This window comes from Ptychodera flava (assembly GCF_041260155.1).
Source record: "Ptychodera flava strain L36383 chromosome 3 unlocalized genomic scaffold, AS_Pfla_20210202 Scaffold_27__1_contigs__length_13241970_pilon, whole genome shotgun sequence".
Classification (NCBI taxonomy): domain Eukaryota; kingdom Metazoa; phylum Hemichordata; class Enteropneusta; family Ptychoderidae; genus Ptychodera; species Ptychodera flava.
In genome coordinates this window covers 257,995-277,700 of record NW_027248281.1, presented here as the reverse complement: position 1 = coordinate 277,700, position 19,706 = coordinate 257,995, and the positions used below count along the sequence as shown (strand labels likewise).

Here is a 19,706-nt window from a genome sequence, read left to right as displayed (position 1 = left end):
GAATCGATAAACAAAATGATATGAAAGTGGTTGTCTTCCCATTAACGCTTGCCAAAAATTTAACATAACAAAAGATACAAATATTAGCATCCAATCACAATGAAGCATATTACAATTACACAAGTTTTAAGGGGAAGTTGCATGTGTTAATTTATTCACGTGTTCGCTAGATACCAAAAATTTGTGTGCAGGCGTACTTTACTATTAAAGCGAACTGTTGTTTAAAATAACTTCTTTCGTATATAGTCATTTCGCACGCCTTGTCTGGGCAACGTTTGTATTTGGCTGTTGTTATTTACATGTACTGGTATCACGCACATGTAGAAAGCATGGACGTAACACTGATCATAGTTTGCAAATCTCGTCTTTCTTGCAACTATGTTTCCTTACGTTCCAGGACCATACCTAATTTTCAAAACCCTGGCGAGGGGGGGGGGGAATGAATTCATGCAGCGCTTACACGGGGTCGAAACCAAGTGACTTTTCCAGGAATATGCATCTCGAACAAAACAAAGTGAGTAGTTGCTAAGCAACATGTGGCCATGACCCTATTAATTCTGAATGAGCGAAGATTACGGGAATGTTGCGATTTTTGCTGCACTTTCGTACTGCCATTGCAGGGCGTCACTTTGTAAATCGCATTCGCATATTTGGTCGTTACCTCCGCAGAAATGAACTGACATTACTTTGAAAAGATACCATTTTTTGCATACACTCACTCAAAGTCACAAATTCTGGGCATCCAAAGAGTGCATTGTCTGAACTGTTCGTGCCAGGGAACATTGTTGTTCAGTGAGACGTGTCGGCTTTACCGGAAACGGCAGCATATTGCAGTGGTTGTGCGGGACCCTTCGTTGATACTTCAAATTTCGTCACCATTTGTCATAATATATCAACTAAAAGCAAGTCCTTTCCGTTATCAGAATATTTAGCTTGCCTTTTGTCTGATCGAGAGGAAGCGTGCAAACAATACACAAATAAATCACTACATAGATGGTGAAGCATTATTCAACATGATGAAATCAAATGCAAGTTCAGGGAGATCAGACACAGAAAAGCCCTTCACAGTATACATGTATAAATTGCTTGAAACCTCCAGAAATTGAGCAAAATTCAAATAAAATGCTGAGTGGTACATATCAGAAAGCGATTTTATTGCAAAGTAAAAATACAGCAAGACTACAGATCGTAGCTGTATGGCATACATTCCGCAAATGTAGGAATGGGGAGCATTTCAGCATTCGAATTTTGCCCTAATAATGACATTACCCTGAAAACTGACGTTAAATACTTGTCATAGGACAAGGATACGTATTAAAAATGTTTGTCTACTGTTGATATCAGTCAGCTGGCAGCATTACAGCATGAGCGATCATGATTTTGATCAGCTTGCCACTGCGGCATTTTGCAGAGCTTGTCAAATTTTATGCATAGAATCAGTAAATTATTTGAATGGCTCTCGACCAGATCAGTAAATAAATTTCAAGGCAGTCACGCTAGCTGGCATGTTACATTTCTCAATCATACTTGGAAAACTACAATGCAAACAACATAAAAAAACACTAATTTCCAATTAGAAAATGAAAAATATTTCGAAGTTATTTTGAAATACACTCACATTTTTCTGTTTGCTCAACGTTTAAAACCTGGAGCATACCTACCTTGTTCTGTAAAATCTTGAATACAGAGCTTCAATCCATTGCTTTGCTTCAAATCATATTTTATGGAAAATTTTATTTAACATTTTATTGAGCATTTCCGTGAAATGTGGTGGGTAATATATGATCGGTTACGTTAGTAATTTGTAGGCGAAAATGAGAGTTTGCAGTCAAATTGCTACAAGTTTCAACCCTTTGACCTTTGATCTTTTGTTTTGAAATTTGAGACCCTTAAACGAGTGTTAAACGTCTGCGGCTAAAAATAACCACCACGTCCCTCCAACTATTGTGCAAAGTAGGAAAAAAATTAGGCTGATTTTCGAAAACTGTGGCACAGCCGTCACCCCTCCCAGCTTTTTAATTCCCGTGGACTTACCGCGGACATTTTAATGCCGCGGAGATACCTCGACCATTAGCGCAAAAGGGACTAAAATAAAGGTGTGAATGGCCCAACTCCAGCCTGCGGTAATTTGTTCGTCATGAATATTTACAGTACCTGAGGTGCGGTAATCACCAAGGTAAACGGATAAGTGGGACGCCGCGGACTCCGCGCGAGGTACCACCTTTTTGAAAATGACCTCCTCCCTCAGCACGCGTGATTATGAAATATAGGAAAAGAAAAATGCAATGTGAGCATGTCTCCCAAGCCACCCCAGTCGACTATTTTTGCTTTCCGAAGTTTGCCTGACGCCGTATCTCACAACAGGAAGTAACTATTTCACACCTCCATAAGCTCCCCAAGTGGGTAACTTCTAGGGTTTCCACTTACATGATCAGTACAGTGTCCTCTTTCACTATGGGAAGAAATTGTCAGTTGCATGCACAAGAATAAATTATCAACACATCAACACTGTATCCACTTGTCTTTATTTTAACACTAAAAATTACATGATTCTGGATTGCAATGCAAATCGACAGCAACATGGAACATGTATCGGACTGCAACTAAAATGCACTACAACACGGAAGGTTTGGACCGCCATGCAAATCAACTGCATGAACAGCAACACTGAATGTTGGGACTGCCATTAAAATGCACGGGTCTACAACATGGAACGTCGAGACTGCAATGCAAATTGACAGTAGCATAAAATGTAAATGGGACCGTGATTAAGATTCATTACAACCCGGAAGGTTGGGACCATAATGCAAATCGGCTGCATGAACAGCAACACTGAACGTTGCGACTACCATTAAAATGAACAACATCACGGAACGTAGAGATCGCGATACAAATCATCGAGGTAGATTTCTACCTCTATGATACAAGTTGACAGCAACACGAAACGCATCGTTGGGACAGCAATTAAAATGAAGAACAACGGGAAATACTGGACCATGAGGCCCGCAATGAAAATGACCTCAATATGGAACGTTTTATAAGACAGCAACACGGAACATTTAGACCGTAATGCAATCAACTGCAACACTGAATGTTGTGGCCGCGATTAAAATGCGTATGTCTGCTATCTATGTATAGTAAAAGTTTTAATTCGCATGAGCGAGCGTTCCTATGCCTGCTGTACACTTGACTTAATGACATCAAATCTCTAGCAAGACTTGGCTCGATTGCAAATGCGCATGATGGAAAGAACGCAATAATACGGAAGTAGATACAGTTTTTTGCGAATCGCCGAGAGAGAAGCGCAAATGAACAAGAGACAAAAAAACACATTTTTTCTTTATTTTGCCATATTTTTAGTCAAAATTCAGTTTTGCCACTGTGGCGAATTAGGATCAATTTTTTTCGCGATTTTGAATTTCAATTTGCGTTGTGAATGTTGCGAATGGGAAGCGTGAACACGGAGTGGGTTGCACTGATTGCACAAGAGATTTAAACTTACTTCGTTTTGTTAGCGGATACCGGGCAGAGATAAGGCGGCGTGGGACTGCTATTCGATGTAAATGAACACCACTGTGACGTCAGAGTTGGCCAACCATGACTCTCGCTGTGGGTGTGACCCAGGTGTCGCAAAATGACCCGATAAAAACCATGCATAGAAATATAAAAAAAATTAACACTCGCGCGTTCTTTTAGGTTGCAATTCTGTTGCGAGTGTAATAATATTGCCCCCATGGAAGATATTCAGTCACAAGAAGGGGATCATTTCACTAGACCTTTAACAAATTACCCCTCTCCCCTTTAATGAAGCTACCAAGCATGTAATTCAATCAACATAATTCAAACACCATAATCCAGCGGGGACTGTTTCATCAGCAATGACTTGTTCTCTATTTCTGTTTCACTAAGTTGGTGTTCAGAACTGCAAAATGAGGTAACTTATTTACAAACTACACGGAAGTTAGAGTGATAACTTTGAATACAAGAGGGCTTCACAACTACAAACAGCATAAAAAATTGGGGAATTTCTGTAACTATAAGAATATTAATGTGGTTTTCTGTCAAGAGACACATAGAAGTAGCGTTGACATTCATTTTTGGAAAAATACAATTTTGATGTCAACGTTACTGTGCTCATGGGTCTTCAAATAGTAAAGGTGTGATGGTCATTATTGATTTTTCAAACTTAGTTGTTAAGGATAAAATAATAGATGCTAATTGAAGAACTGGTATATTAGTCGTTTGGAACACGGTCCAAAGGACTAACGTGATCACTCTTCATATTCAAGGTAAAACACTGCATGGAAATGACCTCGCCGAAGCTATTAATAATCATTTCATTAGCATAACAGGGGATTATGTACCATTGGACTATGACTCCTTCGTTACTTCCTTGCCACATGGAATATCTCTTCCTACAGTGACTTATAATGGTTTGGTGAAGATACTGAAATCCCTTCCCACTAACAAAAAGGGAGGCCCCGATGGCATTCCGAATGTGTTGCTGAAAGAATTTGCCGAGGAATTAGCAATCCCATTAGTAGATATTCTCAACACTTCGTTTCAAGAAGGGTTTGTGCCATCGTCATTGAAACAGGCAAATATTGTTCCCATCCCAAAAGTTCCCGGTCCAGGCTCATTAAACGACTTCAGACCAATCTCGCTGACCAATACAATTAGTAAGCTAATGGAATCGCTCATTGAGAAGTGGATTAAGCATGACGTCATGGGAAAGATTGACAAAAAACAATACGCAGGTACAAAAAAGTCATCAGCTACTTTGCATTGGTGGATATGATCCAAACATGGTTAAATCAACTTGATCATCAAGGACACATGATCAGAGTCTGTTTTCTTGATTTTAGTAAAGCTTTCGAAAAAATTGACCACAAAATTCTTATGTCTAAAATGTTGAATTTGGAAATCAATCCTACAATAGTGAAATGGGTCGCCCATTTCCTTTCAGATAGAATTCAAAGGGTTGTTTTAAACAAGTCTGTTTCTGTTTGGGAAAGGGTTAAAGCCCAAGGTACAAAATTAGGTTCACTTTTATTCATTATAATGATCAATGATATCCAAGGTCGTGGGGGGAGGTCAGGATGTCCCCCATCCTGCCGTTGAAGCTTTTGGAAAACAGAGATTAAAATTGTGTTATTTGGTGGCACTTGGGGAGCATTTTTTTCAGATTTTTTTCGTATAAAAAATTCAAAGGAAAAGAAATCTGAGACAGTGTTCCATAACTTTTATTTCAGATCACTGATTTCAATGAAGATTGCATTTTTTGAAAACGAAAACATAGCCACAGACATACATTTAATTCATTTGATGTCAAAATTATCACCATAATACTCACGTGTTCTCAGCGTGATACACGTCCGAGCCAGCATAAAAATAGGTTGTTTTGCTTTGGGAAGGAATACACAAGCAAAATTCTAAACCTCCTATAAAAACTTCAGTGTACCCTGCTGTCCTTGGTTACCCTCTAGCTCCTTGGCATGTTTACTCAGCTAAGTTGGTTACCTAATGCATGGTCCCTATGGAGGGACTGTGGCTAACGTTACGGTCTGAGCCATGCAAATATGGCTGCCATCGATGAGTTGCACATGGACTTATGATCTCGGATGACATCACAAACTCGCGAGATTTGCAAGATCAATGAGAATTACGTTTGCAGTCTGCAGGATCGACGCTCACGCTCGCATTTTGCTTGTATCACTGTCAACTTTTTTTCCCGCACATTTTGTTGTTTTAGTTTACAAAAAAATAAATCTCTTTCATTTCTGGCAAGGGGGCACTCGGAATTTACAAGAGGGCGCCACGCCCCTGTTACCTTATTCAGGGAGAACACTGAAAGAAATGAGGCTCTGTTTTTCGAAATCAGCCGTTAATCTTCAACCCTTGGTGATTGGCAAAACAACTCTTGAGATCACTAATATTTATAAGTGTTTGGGTCTTAACCTGAATGATCAGTTGAAATGGATGTTCACATTAATGAAATTATCAGTAATGGAGCTAGTAAAGACGAGTTAAAGATCATTTACATCACCCAAGAACGATCCTGCATTGAATATTCATGCATTGTTTGGCAGGGAGGTCTAACTGATAAACGTGCAGAAAAGAGCATTGAGAATCATCTACCCTTTTATTCCCTACAGTGAAGCACTTGATTTGTTAAAACTAAATACTCTGGAGACCAGACGTCAGCATCTATGCAAAACTTTTGCTTCAAACATTCTGAAGTCGAATCACAGATTGCATTTTTTCATTCCTGACATTCCTTGTCACAAATACCAAACACGTCACAGTCAGAGGGTAACTTTCAAAAGCAGAACAAAGTGTAAGGACAACAGTCTGATTGTGTAGTGTTAATCTCTGGTATAAGGGATGCTAGAGTCTACTTTTTAGAGTTTATTCGTGGTCTCGTTATATCTTTTAACATTATATTAGTGGTTTTAAATCCCATTGTGTATAGTGTTAATCTACCGAGTCTTCTTTTTAGAGTATGTTTCTTGGTCTGGTCATGTCTTTTAAACTTTACAGTAGTGTTTTTTTTATAAGGATTTTTTTTTAGTGTTTTAAGGGCGGGGTTATTTTTACTGGCAATTGACCCTTTTCACTTCTTCTGTAAATGTAAATTCTTATAAGTTTTTTTAGTTGTATAAACCATTCCCATTTAACCAGGTGGTCACAAAAGTTTGGTAAATAAACCATTATTATTATTATTATTATTATTATTATCATTATACTCTGTATGCGCCAAATGTGTTGAGATGTAGACACCCGCTGTTTGAAAATACTTCTGTAACTTTTTTTTTTTTTGCTGAAATTTCGCAAGATGAACACTGTGGTCAATGCCTCCTGCATGCTAGTTGGATTTTTTGACTGAATCAATGCAAGTGATATTTTTTGTGATGTTTTGAGTTTTTTACCCATAAACAGCTTCTGTTCGAAATTGCTTCAGAAACTTTTTTTAAAATTTGGCAGAAATATAAATCTTGAAAGTATCACCCATATGCTATTTTGATTCCTTGATTGAATCATTGCTAGTGCTATTTTTTGTATTTAACATTATTACTTCAGCCAGTGTTGTGACTTGAAATGCATTTCGGGAAGTATTCCAAGGCAGTATATCGATTTTGATCATTTTACATCGATGCTAATGTTTTAATACGATAATAGTTATGTGACTGCGGACGATGGTTGTGTGTGAAGCAAAATAATCGCAATCATACCAATCTATAATCCAATAACACTAGGTCAGAATTCGTAAGACAATAGTTGTAAACATATACACAAAACAGCACAGAACAGAAAGTAAATAGACGGTACACAAACAAAGTCAAATTTATGAAAGAAAGATATATGGACCTCTGGCCAAAAGACCAATGCGGGTCTGCAGATGTGTCTGTGTTATATACTAATGTGACCAGATTGTGAAATGGCGATTGCTCAAATTGAGTCTTCATTATTAGTTCCAGAGACCAGCTCTGGAACTGTTAGTTTTTGCTCACTTTCCTTCTTTCTTTCTTTCTTTCTTTCTTTCTTTCTTTCTTTCTTTCTCTATTTCCGGTATTACTATCATAGAACATGCTATACACAAATTTTACCTTAATTACCCAGAATGCACTGCGACACGCTTATGACGTCATGGCTCAGCTTGGACGGGTTTTACGGGCATTTCTTGTGTGATTATTTATTTATTCTTTATTCTGTATTGCTCGACTATCATATTGTGTTCAGCTATTAATAATTCTAGCTTTCTTGTGCTTTGTTTTTTGTTGCTTTTTGATTTTATTTTCTCTAAATACTCGCCGTATGGCTATACTGTTTCACCCGAATGCTCATGAGACAACATTGGCGGCGGATTGATCGCTTCGCTCGCATAGAGACAGAAAAGTAGGCTTTCCGTACGTTTACAAGCGCGGCTGGGCACATCTTGTACCTAGGCGAGGTGGGTGTGCTCGAAAACGAAGATCAATACAAAATTTGGATTCAAAATCGGCTGTTTTGGCAGAGAAACTGCCTGCCGTATTTCTGAGGAGCCACCAGCGGTTTTTCCTATCAGTCTGCGAGGCCGTTTAATGCCGGTAACACACAGCCCTGCCATGCAGAGCTAGGCAGCATACTTGAACAGATCCGGTCAGCGGAGCAAAAATTATTGCTCTGGCTCGCGAGAATGTCGTCTGATATACATTTCCGTGCGTTGTCGCCCCCGTATGTATCTGTTGCGTTTTTACCGTACATGTAGGCATTTGTAATCTGTGGACTGCCTTGCTTTTAGTTGTATTATGGTGTTTACTGCTATCAGCCCTTAACTATAGGTACGTGCTTGAATATTAAAATCCAAAGCACTCTTTCATTCTGCACCTATCTTTGTCACACATTCTCTTGTTTCTTCCGCTGCTCTGGTCTCTGGAACTTCGCTTTTGCTTGCAAATGCTTTCTAGTTGAATACCGCTTTGTGCACACTCAGTATTTGTTAAATCAGCAGGGGCAACTGGCGATATCAATATCGAATGGTTCAATCTGTGTTTCGTTATAAAAGCTGGCCATTGACTGTTGTGTGTACGTAAATTTAGCCACTTTAACATGAAATTGAAAACCACGGAAGTGAACAGATCAGTTAATCAGGGAAAGTTTGTCAGTTTCACTCATACATTCGGATGGAAAATATCTTGTTTAGTCCCCACAGACACCGTCCAAGGGACTTATAGGTTTGGTCATGTACATGCATGTGTCCGTTTGTCTCTCCGTCCATTTGTTCACGTAGATATTACAGAGATGCCTGAAGCGTTTTCGTTCAAACTATGTACAAGGATTACTCCTTATGTCATACATATGCACGTCAATTTCTTTCATGATACGATTCAATAATTTTATCAACAGAGATTTTATGAGTAAAAACACACAGCAGTGTTTTCCACTTTAATAAAGTCAATATAAGAGTACAATTAGCTGAAGTAGAACTTGTCCTTTTAGAATATCAAGGTTGTAAATAGTTCACATATTTTACATTTCCTGCCATATGGCCATTGTAGCTCTTGCATGGTCAATACCAAGGGGTGGAACATTTGATATCGAGGGGTCTAGAAGATTGTCAAGGTAGCATAATTTTGTTTAGCTTATCCTTTGTACATTTTTTTTTTCCCCATTCTCCTAATTTTTCTTTTTGTCAAGCCTTCTCTGGCTGATCTTTTTATTGACATTTGCCTATATAAGTAGGATCTGCTTGTCCCATTGCTATAGAAGTTATAATGCATGTTCCAAAAGATGACCTCCAGTACCTAAGTTGCAGACCATTAACTGTACCACCACCACTAACTGTCAGTACCACCACTAACTGTCAGTGGTTCAGGATGGTCCTACTTAAATTTGTAAATCACAATTGTCCCATGGACCTGGTTATATATTACCTTGAATGGAAATGATTATTGGACCAGTTTAATGTCATATTGCAGACCTTATTTGCTTTTGTCATTCTTGTTTTTTCGGTTTAAGTATTTCTTGAATGGACCAATTACTTGACACTATTTTTACTTATTAGGTTCTGCAAGACAGCATGCATTGTATATCTGGGAAAAGGGTATTGGTAACTTGGTGAAGATATTACATGGTACAAGAGGAGAATTACTTCTAGATGTTGTATGGCATCCTGTTCGACCAATCATAGCATCTGTATCAAGTGGTGTTGTCTCAGTCTGGGCTCAGAATCAAGTGGTTAGTAAATCTATAGAATAATTTGCATTTTGCATTGACTTTTTTAGCTCCGCTGTCAGCGACGTGGAGCTTATCAAATAGGTTGATTTTCCATTGTCGTCGTCGTCGTCCGTCAACAATTGCCTTCTCCTCTGAAACTGCAAATCCAATTACTTTGAAATTTTATATGCAGTTCACTTGGGATGACCTCACTTAAGTTTGTTCAAATCGTGGTGAAATTTGCACATTTGTATTTTGGGGGCATTTTTAGCTCATATTTGGTTTTGTATATAAATACCAAAAAGAACTTATATGATGAGTTAGTGGCGTCAGTATGTCTGTATATTTGTGGGTATGTATGTGCAGATGTATGTCCGTCACACACAAAGGCTCCCGTACTGCCAAAGCTACTATCTCAGTATTTGGTGTACAGGTAATGCAGGGGTTGAGATGTGAATTTGTTTAAATGAACATGTCAGTGTCAAAAATGTGCAAATGAGGTAAGAAAAAGGGAAATCCTGCAAATGTGCAGGAGTGATGGCATGAGTGTCTGAAACAGGCTTGAGTCATTTCCTGTCATTGTTATGAACTGTTACATATTAACAGACCAGCTCAAACCATAGACAGTAGAGGGGGGAAGACTGTCTATGGTCCAAGAAAGAGGGATAACTGCTTCTGCCATGCATGTTGCTAAAGTTGACCTCCAGTACCTAAAGTTTCAGACCTTATTAAGTTTTGTCATTCTTTTTTTTTTCTGGTTTAAATATTTCTTGTTGTTTTTCTAGTTGTACTGTGCAGAAATCATTGTCATAACATTAACATAGAATTTTCCTGCACTGGACAGATAGAAACAATATTTATTGTTGATCTTTGGTACCCATACTTGTATATACCAATTCCGATCAAATTTGAGCGACACCGTATAATTGCGGTATTTTTTGGTGTTTTTATGCACGTAGATTTGTTTTCTGATATGATCCAATATGGCCGCCAGGCGGCCATTTTATTAAGATTTTTTCACGTACAGAGCCATAACTCAGACATGTTTCAACCGATTTCATTCAAAGTTGGTACAAGGACATTGACCAATGTTATAGATATGCACGTCAATTTGCTTTGTGATACGATCCAATATGGCCGCGAGGCGGCCATTTTGTAACAATTTTTTAATGTACAGAGCTATAACTCAGGCATATCTCCACCAATTTTATTCAAACTTGGTACAAGGACATTGACCTATCTCATACATATGCATTGTGATTTGTTTTGTGATACGATTCAATATGGCTGCCAGGCGGCCATTTTATTACGATATTTCCTGTAGCGCCATAACTCAGACATGTTTCAACCGATTTTATTCAAAGTTGGTACAAGGACATTGACCAATGTCATAGATATGCACGTCAATTTTTTTTGTGATATGATCCAATATTGCTGCTGTGCGGCCATTTTGTTACGATTTTTTCGTGTACAAAGCCATAATTCAGGCATATCTCAAATGATTTTATTCAAAGTTGGTACAAGGACATTGATATATGTCATACATATGCACATTGATTTTCTTTTTGATACGATCCAATATGGCCGCCGTGTGGCCATTTTTTTACGATTTTCCATGTCCTGAACCATAACTCAGACATGTATCAAGCAAATTTATTCAAAGTTGGTACAAGGACATTGACTTATAGTATGCACATGTACATTGATTTGTTTGTCGATATGGTCCAATATGGCCACATTGTGGCAATTTTGTTATGGTTTTTTTTCTTTTGTCTAGAGCCATAACTCTGGCAAGTCTCAACTGATTTTATTCAAAGTTTTTACCTTTTTTGTTTGTACCTTTTTTGACAAAGTTTGTCATACATATACATGTTGATTTTTTTAAACAGTAAGATCAAATATTGCTGCATGGTGGCGATTTTACTACGATTTTCTCATGTACTGAGCCATAACTCAGACATATTTCCACCAGTATCATTCAAAGTTGGTACAAGGACATTGACCTATTTCATACATGCTCGTCAATACGTCGGTTTCGAGTTACCATAAGACCATGCGGTAATTCAAGGATTTTAAGCTTTCGCCACTAGGGGCGCTCTTCCTTTGACCGGAAGTGAGGGCTACTTTCTGGACTCCGGTCTGCGTACATTGCGATAACACAGACTCCGTATTCCTAACCTAAGTTTAGTCTACTTTCATCTGCTCTGTTGTCACCGTAAGTGTTTGACTATGCCAAACTTTTACTGCAAAGCCGCCAAACTCGACAAATACCATGGATGAATAGCATGACCTTCCACCGTTTCCCGATGTTAAGAAAGAGAAACGCCTGACATCGAAATGGATAAGGATGATACGACGTGAACTTAGCTGGGTACCTAACAGTTTCCACATGTTTGTGATCTATTCCGCTCTCGGACTATGCGCCCCACAGACGTGTGTACATATGCCTGAGAAAAAGTATGTCAGGAAACCAAATGACTATATTTCCTATATATATAGGGATTATGCCACCATGTCATCTTCGACGTTCGATTTTACTGTGAAAAGTAGCAAGTTCATCTATCATGTAACCATCGATCGTTCCCTATCATTCTCAAAGTTCATACCTGGTACTTAATTTACTTCAAAATCGCTCGTTTCGTGTGATTTTCTGCCGAATTTGACGGAGGCATCGCCAAAACATAAGCGTGAGCGATATTATTCGAGGGCGATGATTCTTATAATACTAAATGAAACGGCAACAGTCTCGATGTCGGCGTCTTGCCAACGCATGTAAAACGGGAACTTGCCTCGCTACTCAAAGAGCAAGATCATTAAAATGCATTAAAATAAATTTTCACAAACACAAACGAAGGAAAGAATCTACACTGCGACTGATGAGAAACCACACTCGGGTTTCGAAATGCAAGCGTCAAAGGGCCACTCTATCAAAACTTTGTCACACCATAAGCTTTCCCCACACAAACAAAACATTACCGTACACACAAATCCAAACTTCCCTACAAATATCCGAAATGAAACAAACATTTTTATTAACAGAAACAATCGGATAAGAATGTAGGAACACATATTCAAAATGAATCAAACACAAACTCGACACACAAAAAAACATTTTGGATAGAATGGTGGGGAGCCTCTTTCACATGTTTTACATTAGTTTCTAATCCAAGGTCAATGGATTTCTCAGAAAGCTCTACCAACTCAGCCTTTTTAGCTTTGGAAAGGGGAATCTTGCTTGCTTTTAAAAATTCCCGTAGCTCTTTCATGTTCATTTTGCGGACGTCTTCACGCGTGATGTTGCGACTTCCCTCCATGACGAAAATTTTTAGCCCTCACTTTTGCAAAATCTCGAGCGCCCCCATGCGACCGATGTTAAAAATTCGTGCGTTTTCTGACAACTCGAAACCGACGTATTTGTTTCACGTCATGTAGCAGTATCATGTCAATTATTGAAGTTTCATAATTAGGCTGATATGTCAAGAAATACTGCATCAAATTTCATGAAACTTTGTACAGATGTTAAGCTCACATTGCTTTAACAGTGAAAAAGACATTTATCAGTGTCATTTTAATCAATTTGTAATTGCATATGTAATGAACTTTCTTAATTAGAGTGATATATCCACAAATACAACGTCAAATTTGGTGAAACGTGATACAGATGTTGATCTCATAGTGTTGTAAATACTGCATTAGCTTTATGAAATATGGTACCAGTGATACTCTATTAGTGTTAGGATAGTATGAAAAAATGTTTTGCAAGATACTGTCAACTAATTCCCAGTTGACTCATTTAATGACCTTTAGGATAGTGGCCTACATTGGTTTTATCTTTTCATCACCATGGAACTCATTCTTGGCCATTGAGTACCATCTGTATCAAAGTATTTTTATCACAGACCTAATGAAGAGGACTCTATCCTCTCTGAGGACCTGTAATCAAAGTACCCATTAACAAGTTTGGACTGTGTCATCAATGATGACTTGTTTACTTTAAACTGCTAGTGTAAAATACCACATTCATCAAACCAAATGTGACCATGCATGACAGTACTACATGAACAGTAAAAGAATGGCATTCAACTCCCAGTTTAAATAGAATGAATCATCCATTGTTAGTAAAAAATGCAAGACAAAATATAAGAAACACGAGACATTCCATCTTGAACACGTAAGTGAAAATATTGTTTTAATTAACAGGGTTTGCAGTAGAGGTCGCCACAGTCGCAAAATGCGACTAAAACTTGTTTGTGGCGAACAAAAACCCATCGGCAATCGCCACGATCTCAAAAGCGTGGCGACAGCTGATTTCTATAGTCGAAATTGATAAAACTAAACAGTCCAAATCTTAATGCTTTTCCACTGATATGCTAAAGACAACATAAAAAACTCTTTATTTAAAGCACTTACTTGAAATTGTAAAGGAAGACAAAATACAGAAAACAGTTACAATTACATTCTCGCGATCTCAATCTCCATGAACTGGCATTCCGATCACTTTGATACTAAGATAGACAACCATAGCCAAAAGCAGCAAAACTCAGCGACGATTCCGAGCTTTATTGACACAGTATTTCATATCGCAATATCAATCAAACTGATTACACAATCCCTGGATCAGCGACATTTTAGTGAAATTTCCACATTAATCATAACTTGAAAAAAGTAAACGTGAAACAAAGATGTCGTGTATGCTGTCGATCAACAGCATAGTGTGAACCGTAAAGTACTGGCATGGTATGTGCATTGACTGCACATAAAAGCAAGTCGACATTGCAATATCAAACGGTCTACATCTTGTGAAAACAACGACATAGCATTGAAAGTTGTAATAGTCACCGGTAAAAATCTTCACTGATGAAAGGATAATAGCGTCAAACAAATGAAATTGCATATTTAGAGAAGGAAAACCAACGTCGCATCGTGGCCTTGAGTGAGAATAACAATGGCGGATGTGCGGAGTGGGACTATTCTATTTAGGTAACGGGGGTACGGAGGGACATAGATTCATATAGGTATTGGCAAAACGTGCCATTTTCCTAACGATGCTATCGCGGGAACTTCAGTGTCTCATTGTTGTAACATCTTTTTAGTCCCCACGGACACCGTCCGGGGGGACTTATAGGTTTGGTCATGTCCGTGCGTGCGTCCGTGCGTGCGTGCGTGCGTCCGTCCGTGCGTCCGTCCGTCCGTTCAAGCAGATATCTCAGAGATGCCTGGAGCGATTTCATTCAAACTTGGTACAAGGATTACTCCTTATGTCATACAGATGCACGTCGATTTGTTTTGTGATACGATCCAATATGGCCGCCAGGCGGCCATTTTATTACGATTTTTTCATGTACAGAGCCATAACTCAGGCATGTTCCAACTGATTTTATTCAAAGTTGGTACAAGGACATTGACCAATGTCATACAGATGCACGTCAATTTGTTTTGTGATACGATCCAATATGGCTGCCAGGCGGCCATTTTATTACGATTTTTCACGTACAGAGCCATTACTCAGGCATGTTTCGACATATTTTATTCAGAGTTGGTACAAGGTTATTGACCAATGTCATTGATATGCACATCAATTTGTTTTATGATACGATCCAATATGGCTGCCAGGCGGCCATTTTATTACGATTTTTTCATGTACAGAGCCATTACTCAGGCATGTTTCGACCGATTTTATTCAGAGTTGGTACAAGGACATTGACCAATGTCATAGATATGCACGTCAATTTGTTTCATGATACGATCCAATATGGCTGCCAGGCGGCCATTTTATTACGATTTTTTCACGTACAGAGCCATTACTCAGGCATGTTTCGACCGATTTTATTCAGAGTTGGTACAAGGTTATTGACCAATGTCATTGATATGCACATCAATTTGTTTTGTGATACGATCCAATATGGCCGCCAGGCGGCCGATTTATTACGATTTTTTCATGTACAGAGCCATTACTCAGGCATGTTTCGACCGATTTTATTCAGAGTTGGTACAAGGACATTGACCAATGTCATAGATATGCACGTCAATTTGTTTCATGATACGATCCAATATGGCCGCCAGGCGGCCATTTTATTACGATTTTTTCATGTACAGAGCCATAACTCAGGCACGTTTCAACCGATTTTATTCAAAGTTGGTACAAGCTTATTGACAAATGTCATAACTGTGCACGACAATTTGTTTTGTGATACGATCCAATATGGCCGCTGTGCGGCCATTTTATTACGATTTTTTCATATACAGAGCCATAACTCAGGCATATCTCAACCGATTTTATTCAAAATTGGTACAAGGACATTGACCTATGTCATACATATGCACTCAATCTGTTTTGTGATACGATCCAATATGGCCGCCAGGCGGCCATTTTATTACGATTTTTTCATGTACAGAGCCATTTCTCAGGCATATCCGCATGTTTCAACCAATTTTATTCAAAGTTGGTACAAGGACATCGACCAATGTCATAGCTATGCACATCAATTTGTTTTGTGATGCGATCCAATATGGCCACTGTGCGACCATTTTGTTACGATTTTTTTCATGTCCTGAACCATAACTCAGACATGTATCAAGCGAATTCATTCAAAAGTATTTTTATCACAGACCTAATGAAGAGGACTCTATCCTCTTTGAGGACCTGTAATCAAAATACCCATTAACAAGTGGGGACTGTGTCATCAACGATGACTTGTTAATAGTATTTCTGATCGGAAAAGCAATTTTACCAACTGTAATGATCTATTATACGCTCATCACCTTTCTGTATCGGGGTTTAACTAGGGTAGGCATGTAAAGTAAAGTGAAGCCTTTATTGAAATCCTATCCAAATTGGGGATCTTGATCATAAAGTGCAATACAGATTTTGCAAAATCAACAACAAAAGAGTATATATAGATGAGGATGTAACATGTTCATCAATATTTTACTCTTTTTCATTTTTATTTTTGTCTGAGTTCAAACAATTTTCCCAATCACATAATGATGATTTGACTGTTCTTGAAAAATGTTTGTATGTAAGGTCTTGTGTGTCTCTGAATGTGTTTTTACAAATGTTTAGTTTACTTAAAGATCATGTCTACTGTCTGTGTAGCCTTTGCAGTGAAAAAAGATATGTATAGTCTCATGTATCTCATATATATATATATATATATTTTGTATATATATATACGTGTTTATGCATTTAAGAATGTATCACATCAAAAACTTGAAGACTGAAGCATGTTTCTACCAGCATTTAGTAAGTGTGGCTACTGAAAGTTGCGTGTAGCTAATAAAATTTGGACCAAATTAGCCACACTGAGTAAATGTGGCTACTAACTTGAAAATCCTACCGCTAACCCTGATTAAGCTATCAAAGGTCAGACATTGTATGTTTTATTCTGTTTACAAGCATTTTGAACTGTGAGAACCATGTTTTCGATTTATGGCCCTTAGGCAACAAATCAGAAAATTGGTTAATTCACTGGTGCTCCTCTGGACCAAATAATTGCCCAAGGGACAAATCAGCATAATAGGAAGCGACAGTTCGATAGTTTTCAGTTGTGTAATTTATGCTAATTTTATGCATGGTTTATTGAACATCACAATAAGTAAAGGATTTTCCACATTCAGTTTACAGACTAGCAATCCTTTTAAAATATTTGTATTAATCCGAAATTGTCTGATACAAAAAACTTGCTGTCTGGATTTAACCCAATATTCTAGTGATTTCATAAACAGAGTTGACATGACTATTTGTTCATGTTGTTTCTGTCTGACACCTTGATCTACAACTATTGTTGAAAGAAATCATAGAAAAGAATGACAGTGTCTCAGCCTGTGTGACATAGCAGTGATCAAAATAAACAATGTTAGCAGTTACAACAAAATATTATCAGTCTTCAATCGCGGTGCTCACCAGTAGCATTTTTCTGCTGCTTTAATTAGCACCCATGACACGGACACCGTCCCGGGGGACTTAAAGGTTTAGTCATGTCCATGCATGCATGTGTTCGTCCGTCCGTTCACGCAGGTATCTCACAGATACCTGGAGCGATTTCATTCAAACTTTGTACAAGGATTACCCCCTAATGCCATACAAGTGCATGTCAGTTTGTTTTGTGACACGATCCAATATGGCCATAGGGCGGCCATTTTATTCATAGTTGGTACAAGGACATTGACCTGTATTATACATATGTACGCAGTGTTTCCGTTAACCCAAAATCCTGTGTATTTTACGCAAAATTGTTCTGAAATGCGCAAAAAAAATCCTGGCTGCGTAAACTAATATGCATTGAGAAATGCCACCCCATGACACGACGTACTTGGCCCGCACTACTGAACGTTGTTCAATGCAGGACAAAAATAGAACGTGCACCTGCTTGCAAGTGACATTTTATCATGATATTGCAACATTTTAGACTTTAGCGGACTGCAACTCTTTATGCAACATTGTATTTCACCATCACAAAGCATGATGTCAATCAGTTCGGTACAGACAATGACACTACAGATGCAAACAATTTGAGAATCGATCAAGTCTACTTTGTTGGTAACACAATACAGTAAACGCTGATCTTTTTTTAGTCCCCACGGACACCATCCGGGGGTACTTATAGGTTTGGTCGTGTCCGTGCGTGTGTGCGTCTGTGCGTGCGTGCATGCGTGTGTGCGTCCGTGCGTGCGTCCGTCCGTTCACGCAGATATCTCAGAGATGCAAGGAGCGATTTCATTCAAACTTGGTACAAGGATTACTTCATATGTCATACAGATGCATGTCGATTTGTTTTGTGTACGATCCAATATGGCCGCCAGGCGGCCATTTTATTACGATTTTTTCATGTACAGAGCCAGAACTCAGACACGTTTCAACCGATTTTATTCAAAATTGGTACAAGGACATTGACCAATGTCATAGATATGCACGTCAATTTGTTTTGTGATACGATCCAATATGGCTGCCGTGCGCGCCCATTTTGCTACGATTTTTTCATGTACAGAGCCATAACTCGGACATATTTCAACCGATTTTATTCAATGTCGGTACAAGGACATTGACTGATTTCATAGATATGCACGTTGATTTGTTTTGTGATACGATCCAATATGGCCGCCAGGCGGCCATTTTATTACAATTTTTTCATGTACAGAGCCATAACTCAGACATGTTTTAACCGATTTTATTCAAAGTTGGTACAAGGAGATTGACTAATGTCATACATATCCATGTAAATTTGTTATGTGATACGATCCAATATGGCTGCCGTGCGGCCATTTTGTTACGATTTTTTCATGTACAGAGCCTTAATACTCAGGCATATCTCAACTGATTTTATTCAAAGTTGGTACAAGGACATTGACTTATGTCATACATATGTACGTCAATTTGTTTCATGATATGAGCCAATATGGCTGCATGGCAGTCATTTTGTTACAATTTTTTCATGTCCTTAGCCAAAACTTGGGCACGTCTCAACTGATTTTATTCACTGATTTTATTCAAACTTAGTACAAGGACATTGACCTATGTCATACATATGTGCATTCATTTGTTTTGTGATACAATCCAATATGGCCGCCGTGTGGCCATTTTTTCTGATTTTTTCATGTCCGGAACCATAACTTTGACATGTATCAAGCAAATTTATTCAAAGTTGGTACAAGGACATTGACTTATTTATACATATGTATGTCGATTGGTTTCACGAAATGGTCCAATATGGCCACATGGTAGCAATTTTGTTATGGTTGTTTCATGTCGAGAGCCATAACTCTGGCAAGTCTCAACTGATCTTATTCAAAGTTGGTACATTGACTTATGTCATACATATGTTGATTTTTTAAACAGTAAGATCAAATATTGCTGCATGGCGGTGATTTTGTTACAATTTTCTAATGTACAGAGCCATAACTCAAACATATTTCCACCAGTATCATTCAAAGTTGGTACAAGGACATTGACCGATTTCATACATATGCTCATCAATTTGTTTCACGTCATGTAGCAGTAACATGTCAATTAT

General features: G+C 38.3%; 1 protein-coding gene across 2 annotated transcripts in view; it reads left to right on the top strand.

Annotated features, from left to right (window-relative positions):
- Positions 1-19,706, top strand: part of LOC139126525 (retinoblastoma-binding protein 5-like) — a 299,327-nt gene that overhangs the window by 110,493 nt on the left and 169,128 nt on the right. For both annotated transcript variants that reach the window (XM_070692577.1, XM_070692578.1), the window contains one exon: positions 9,545-9,717. In XM_070692577.1, coding sequence (XP_070548678.1) covers positions 9,545-9,717 — 173 coding nt within the window. The remainder of the gene's footprint in view (positions 1-9,544; positions 9,718-19,706) is intronic.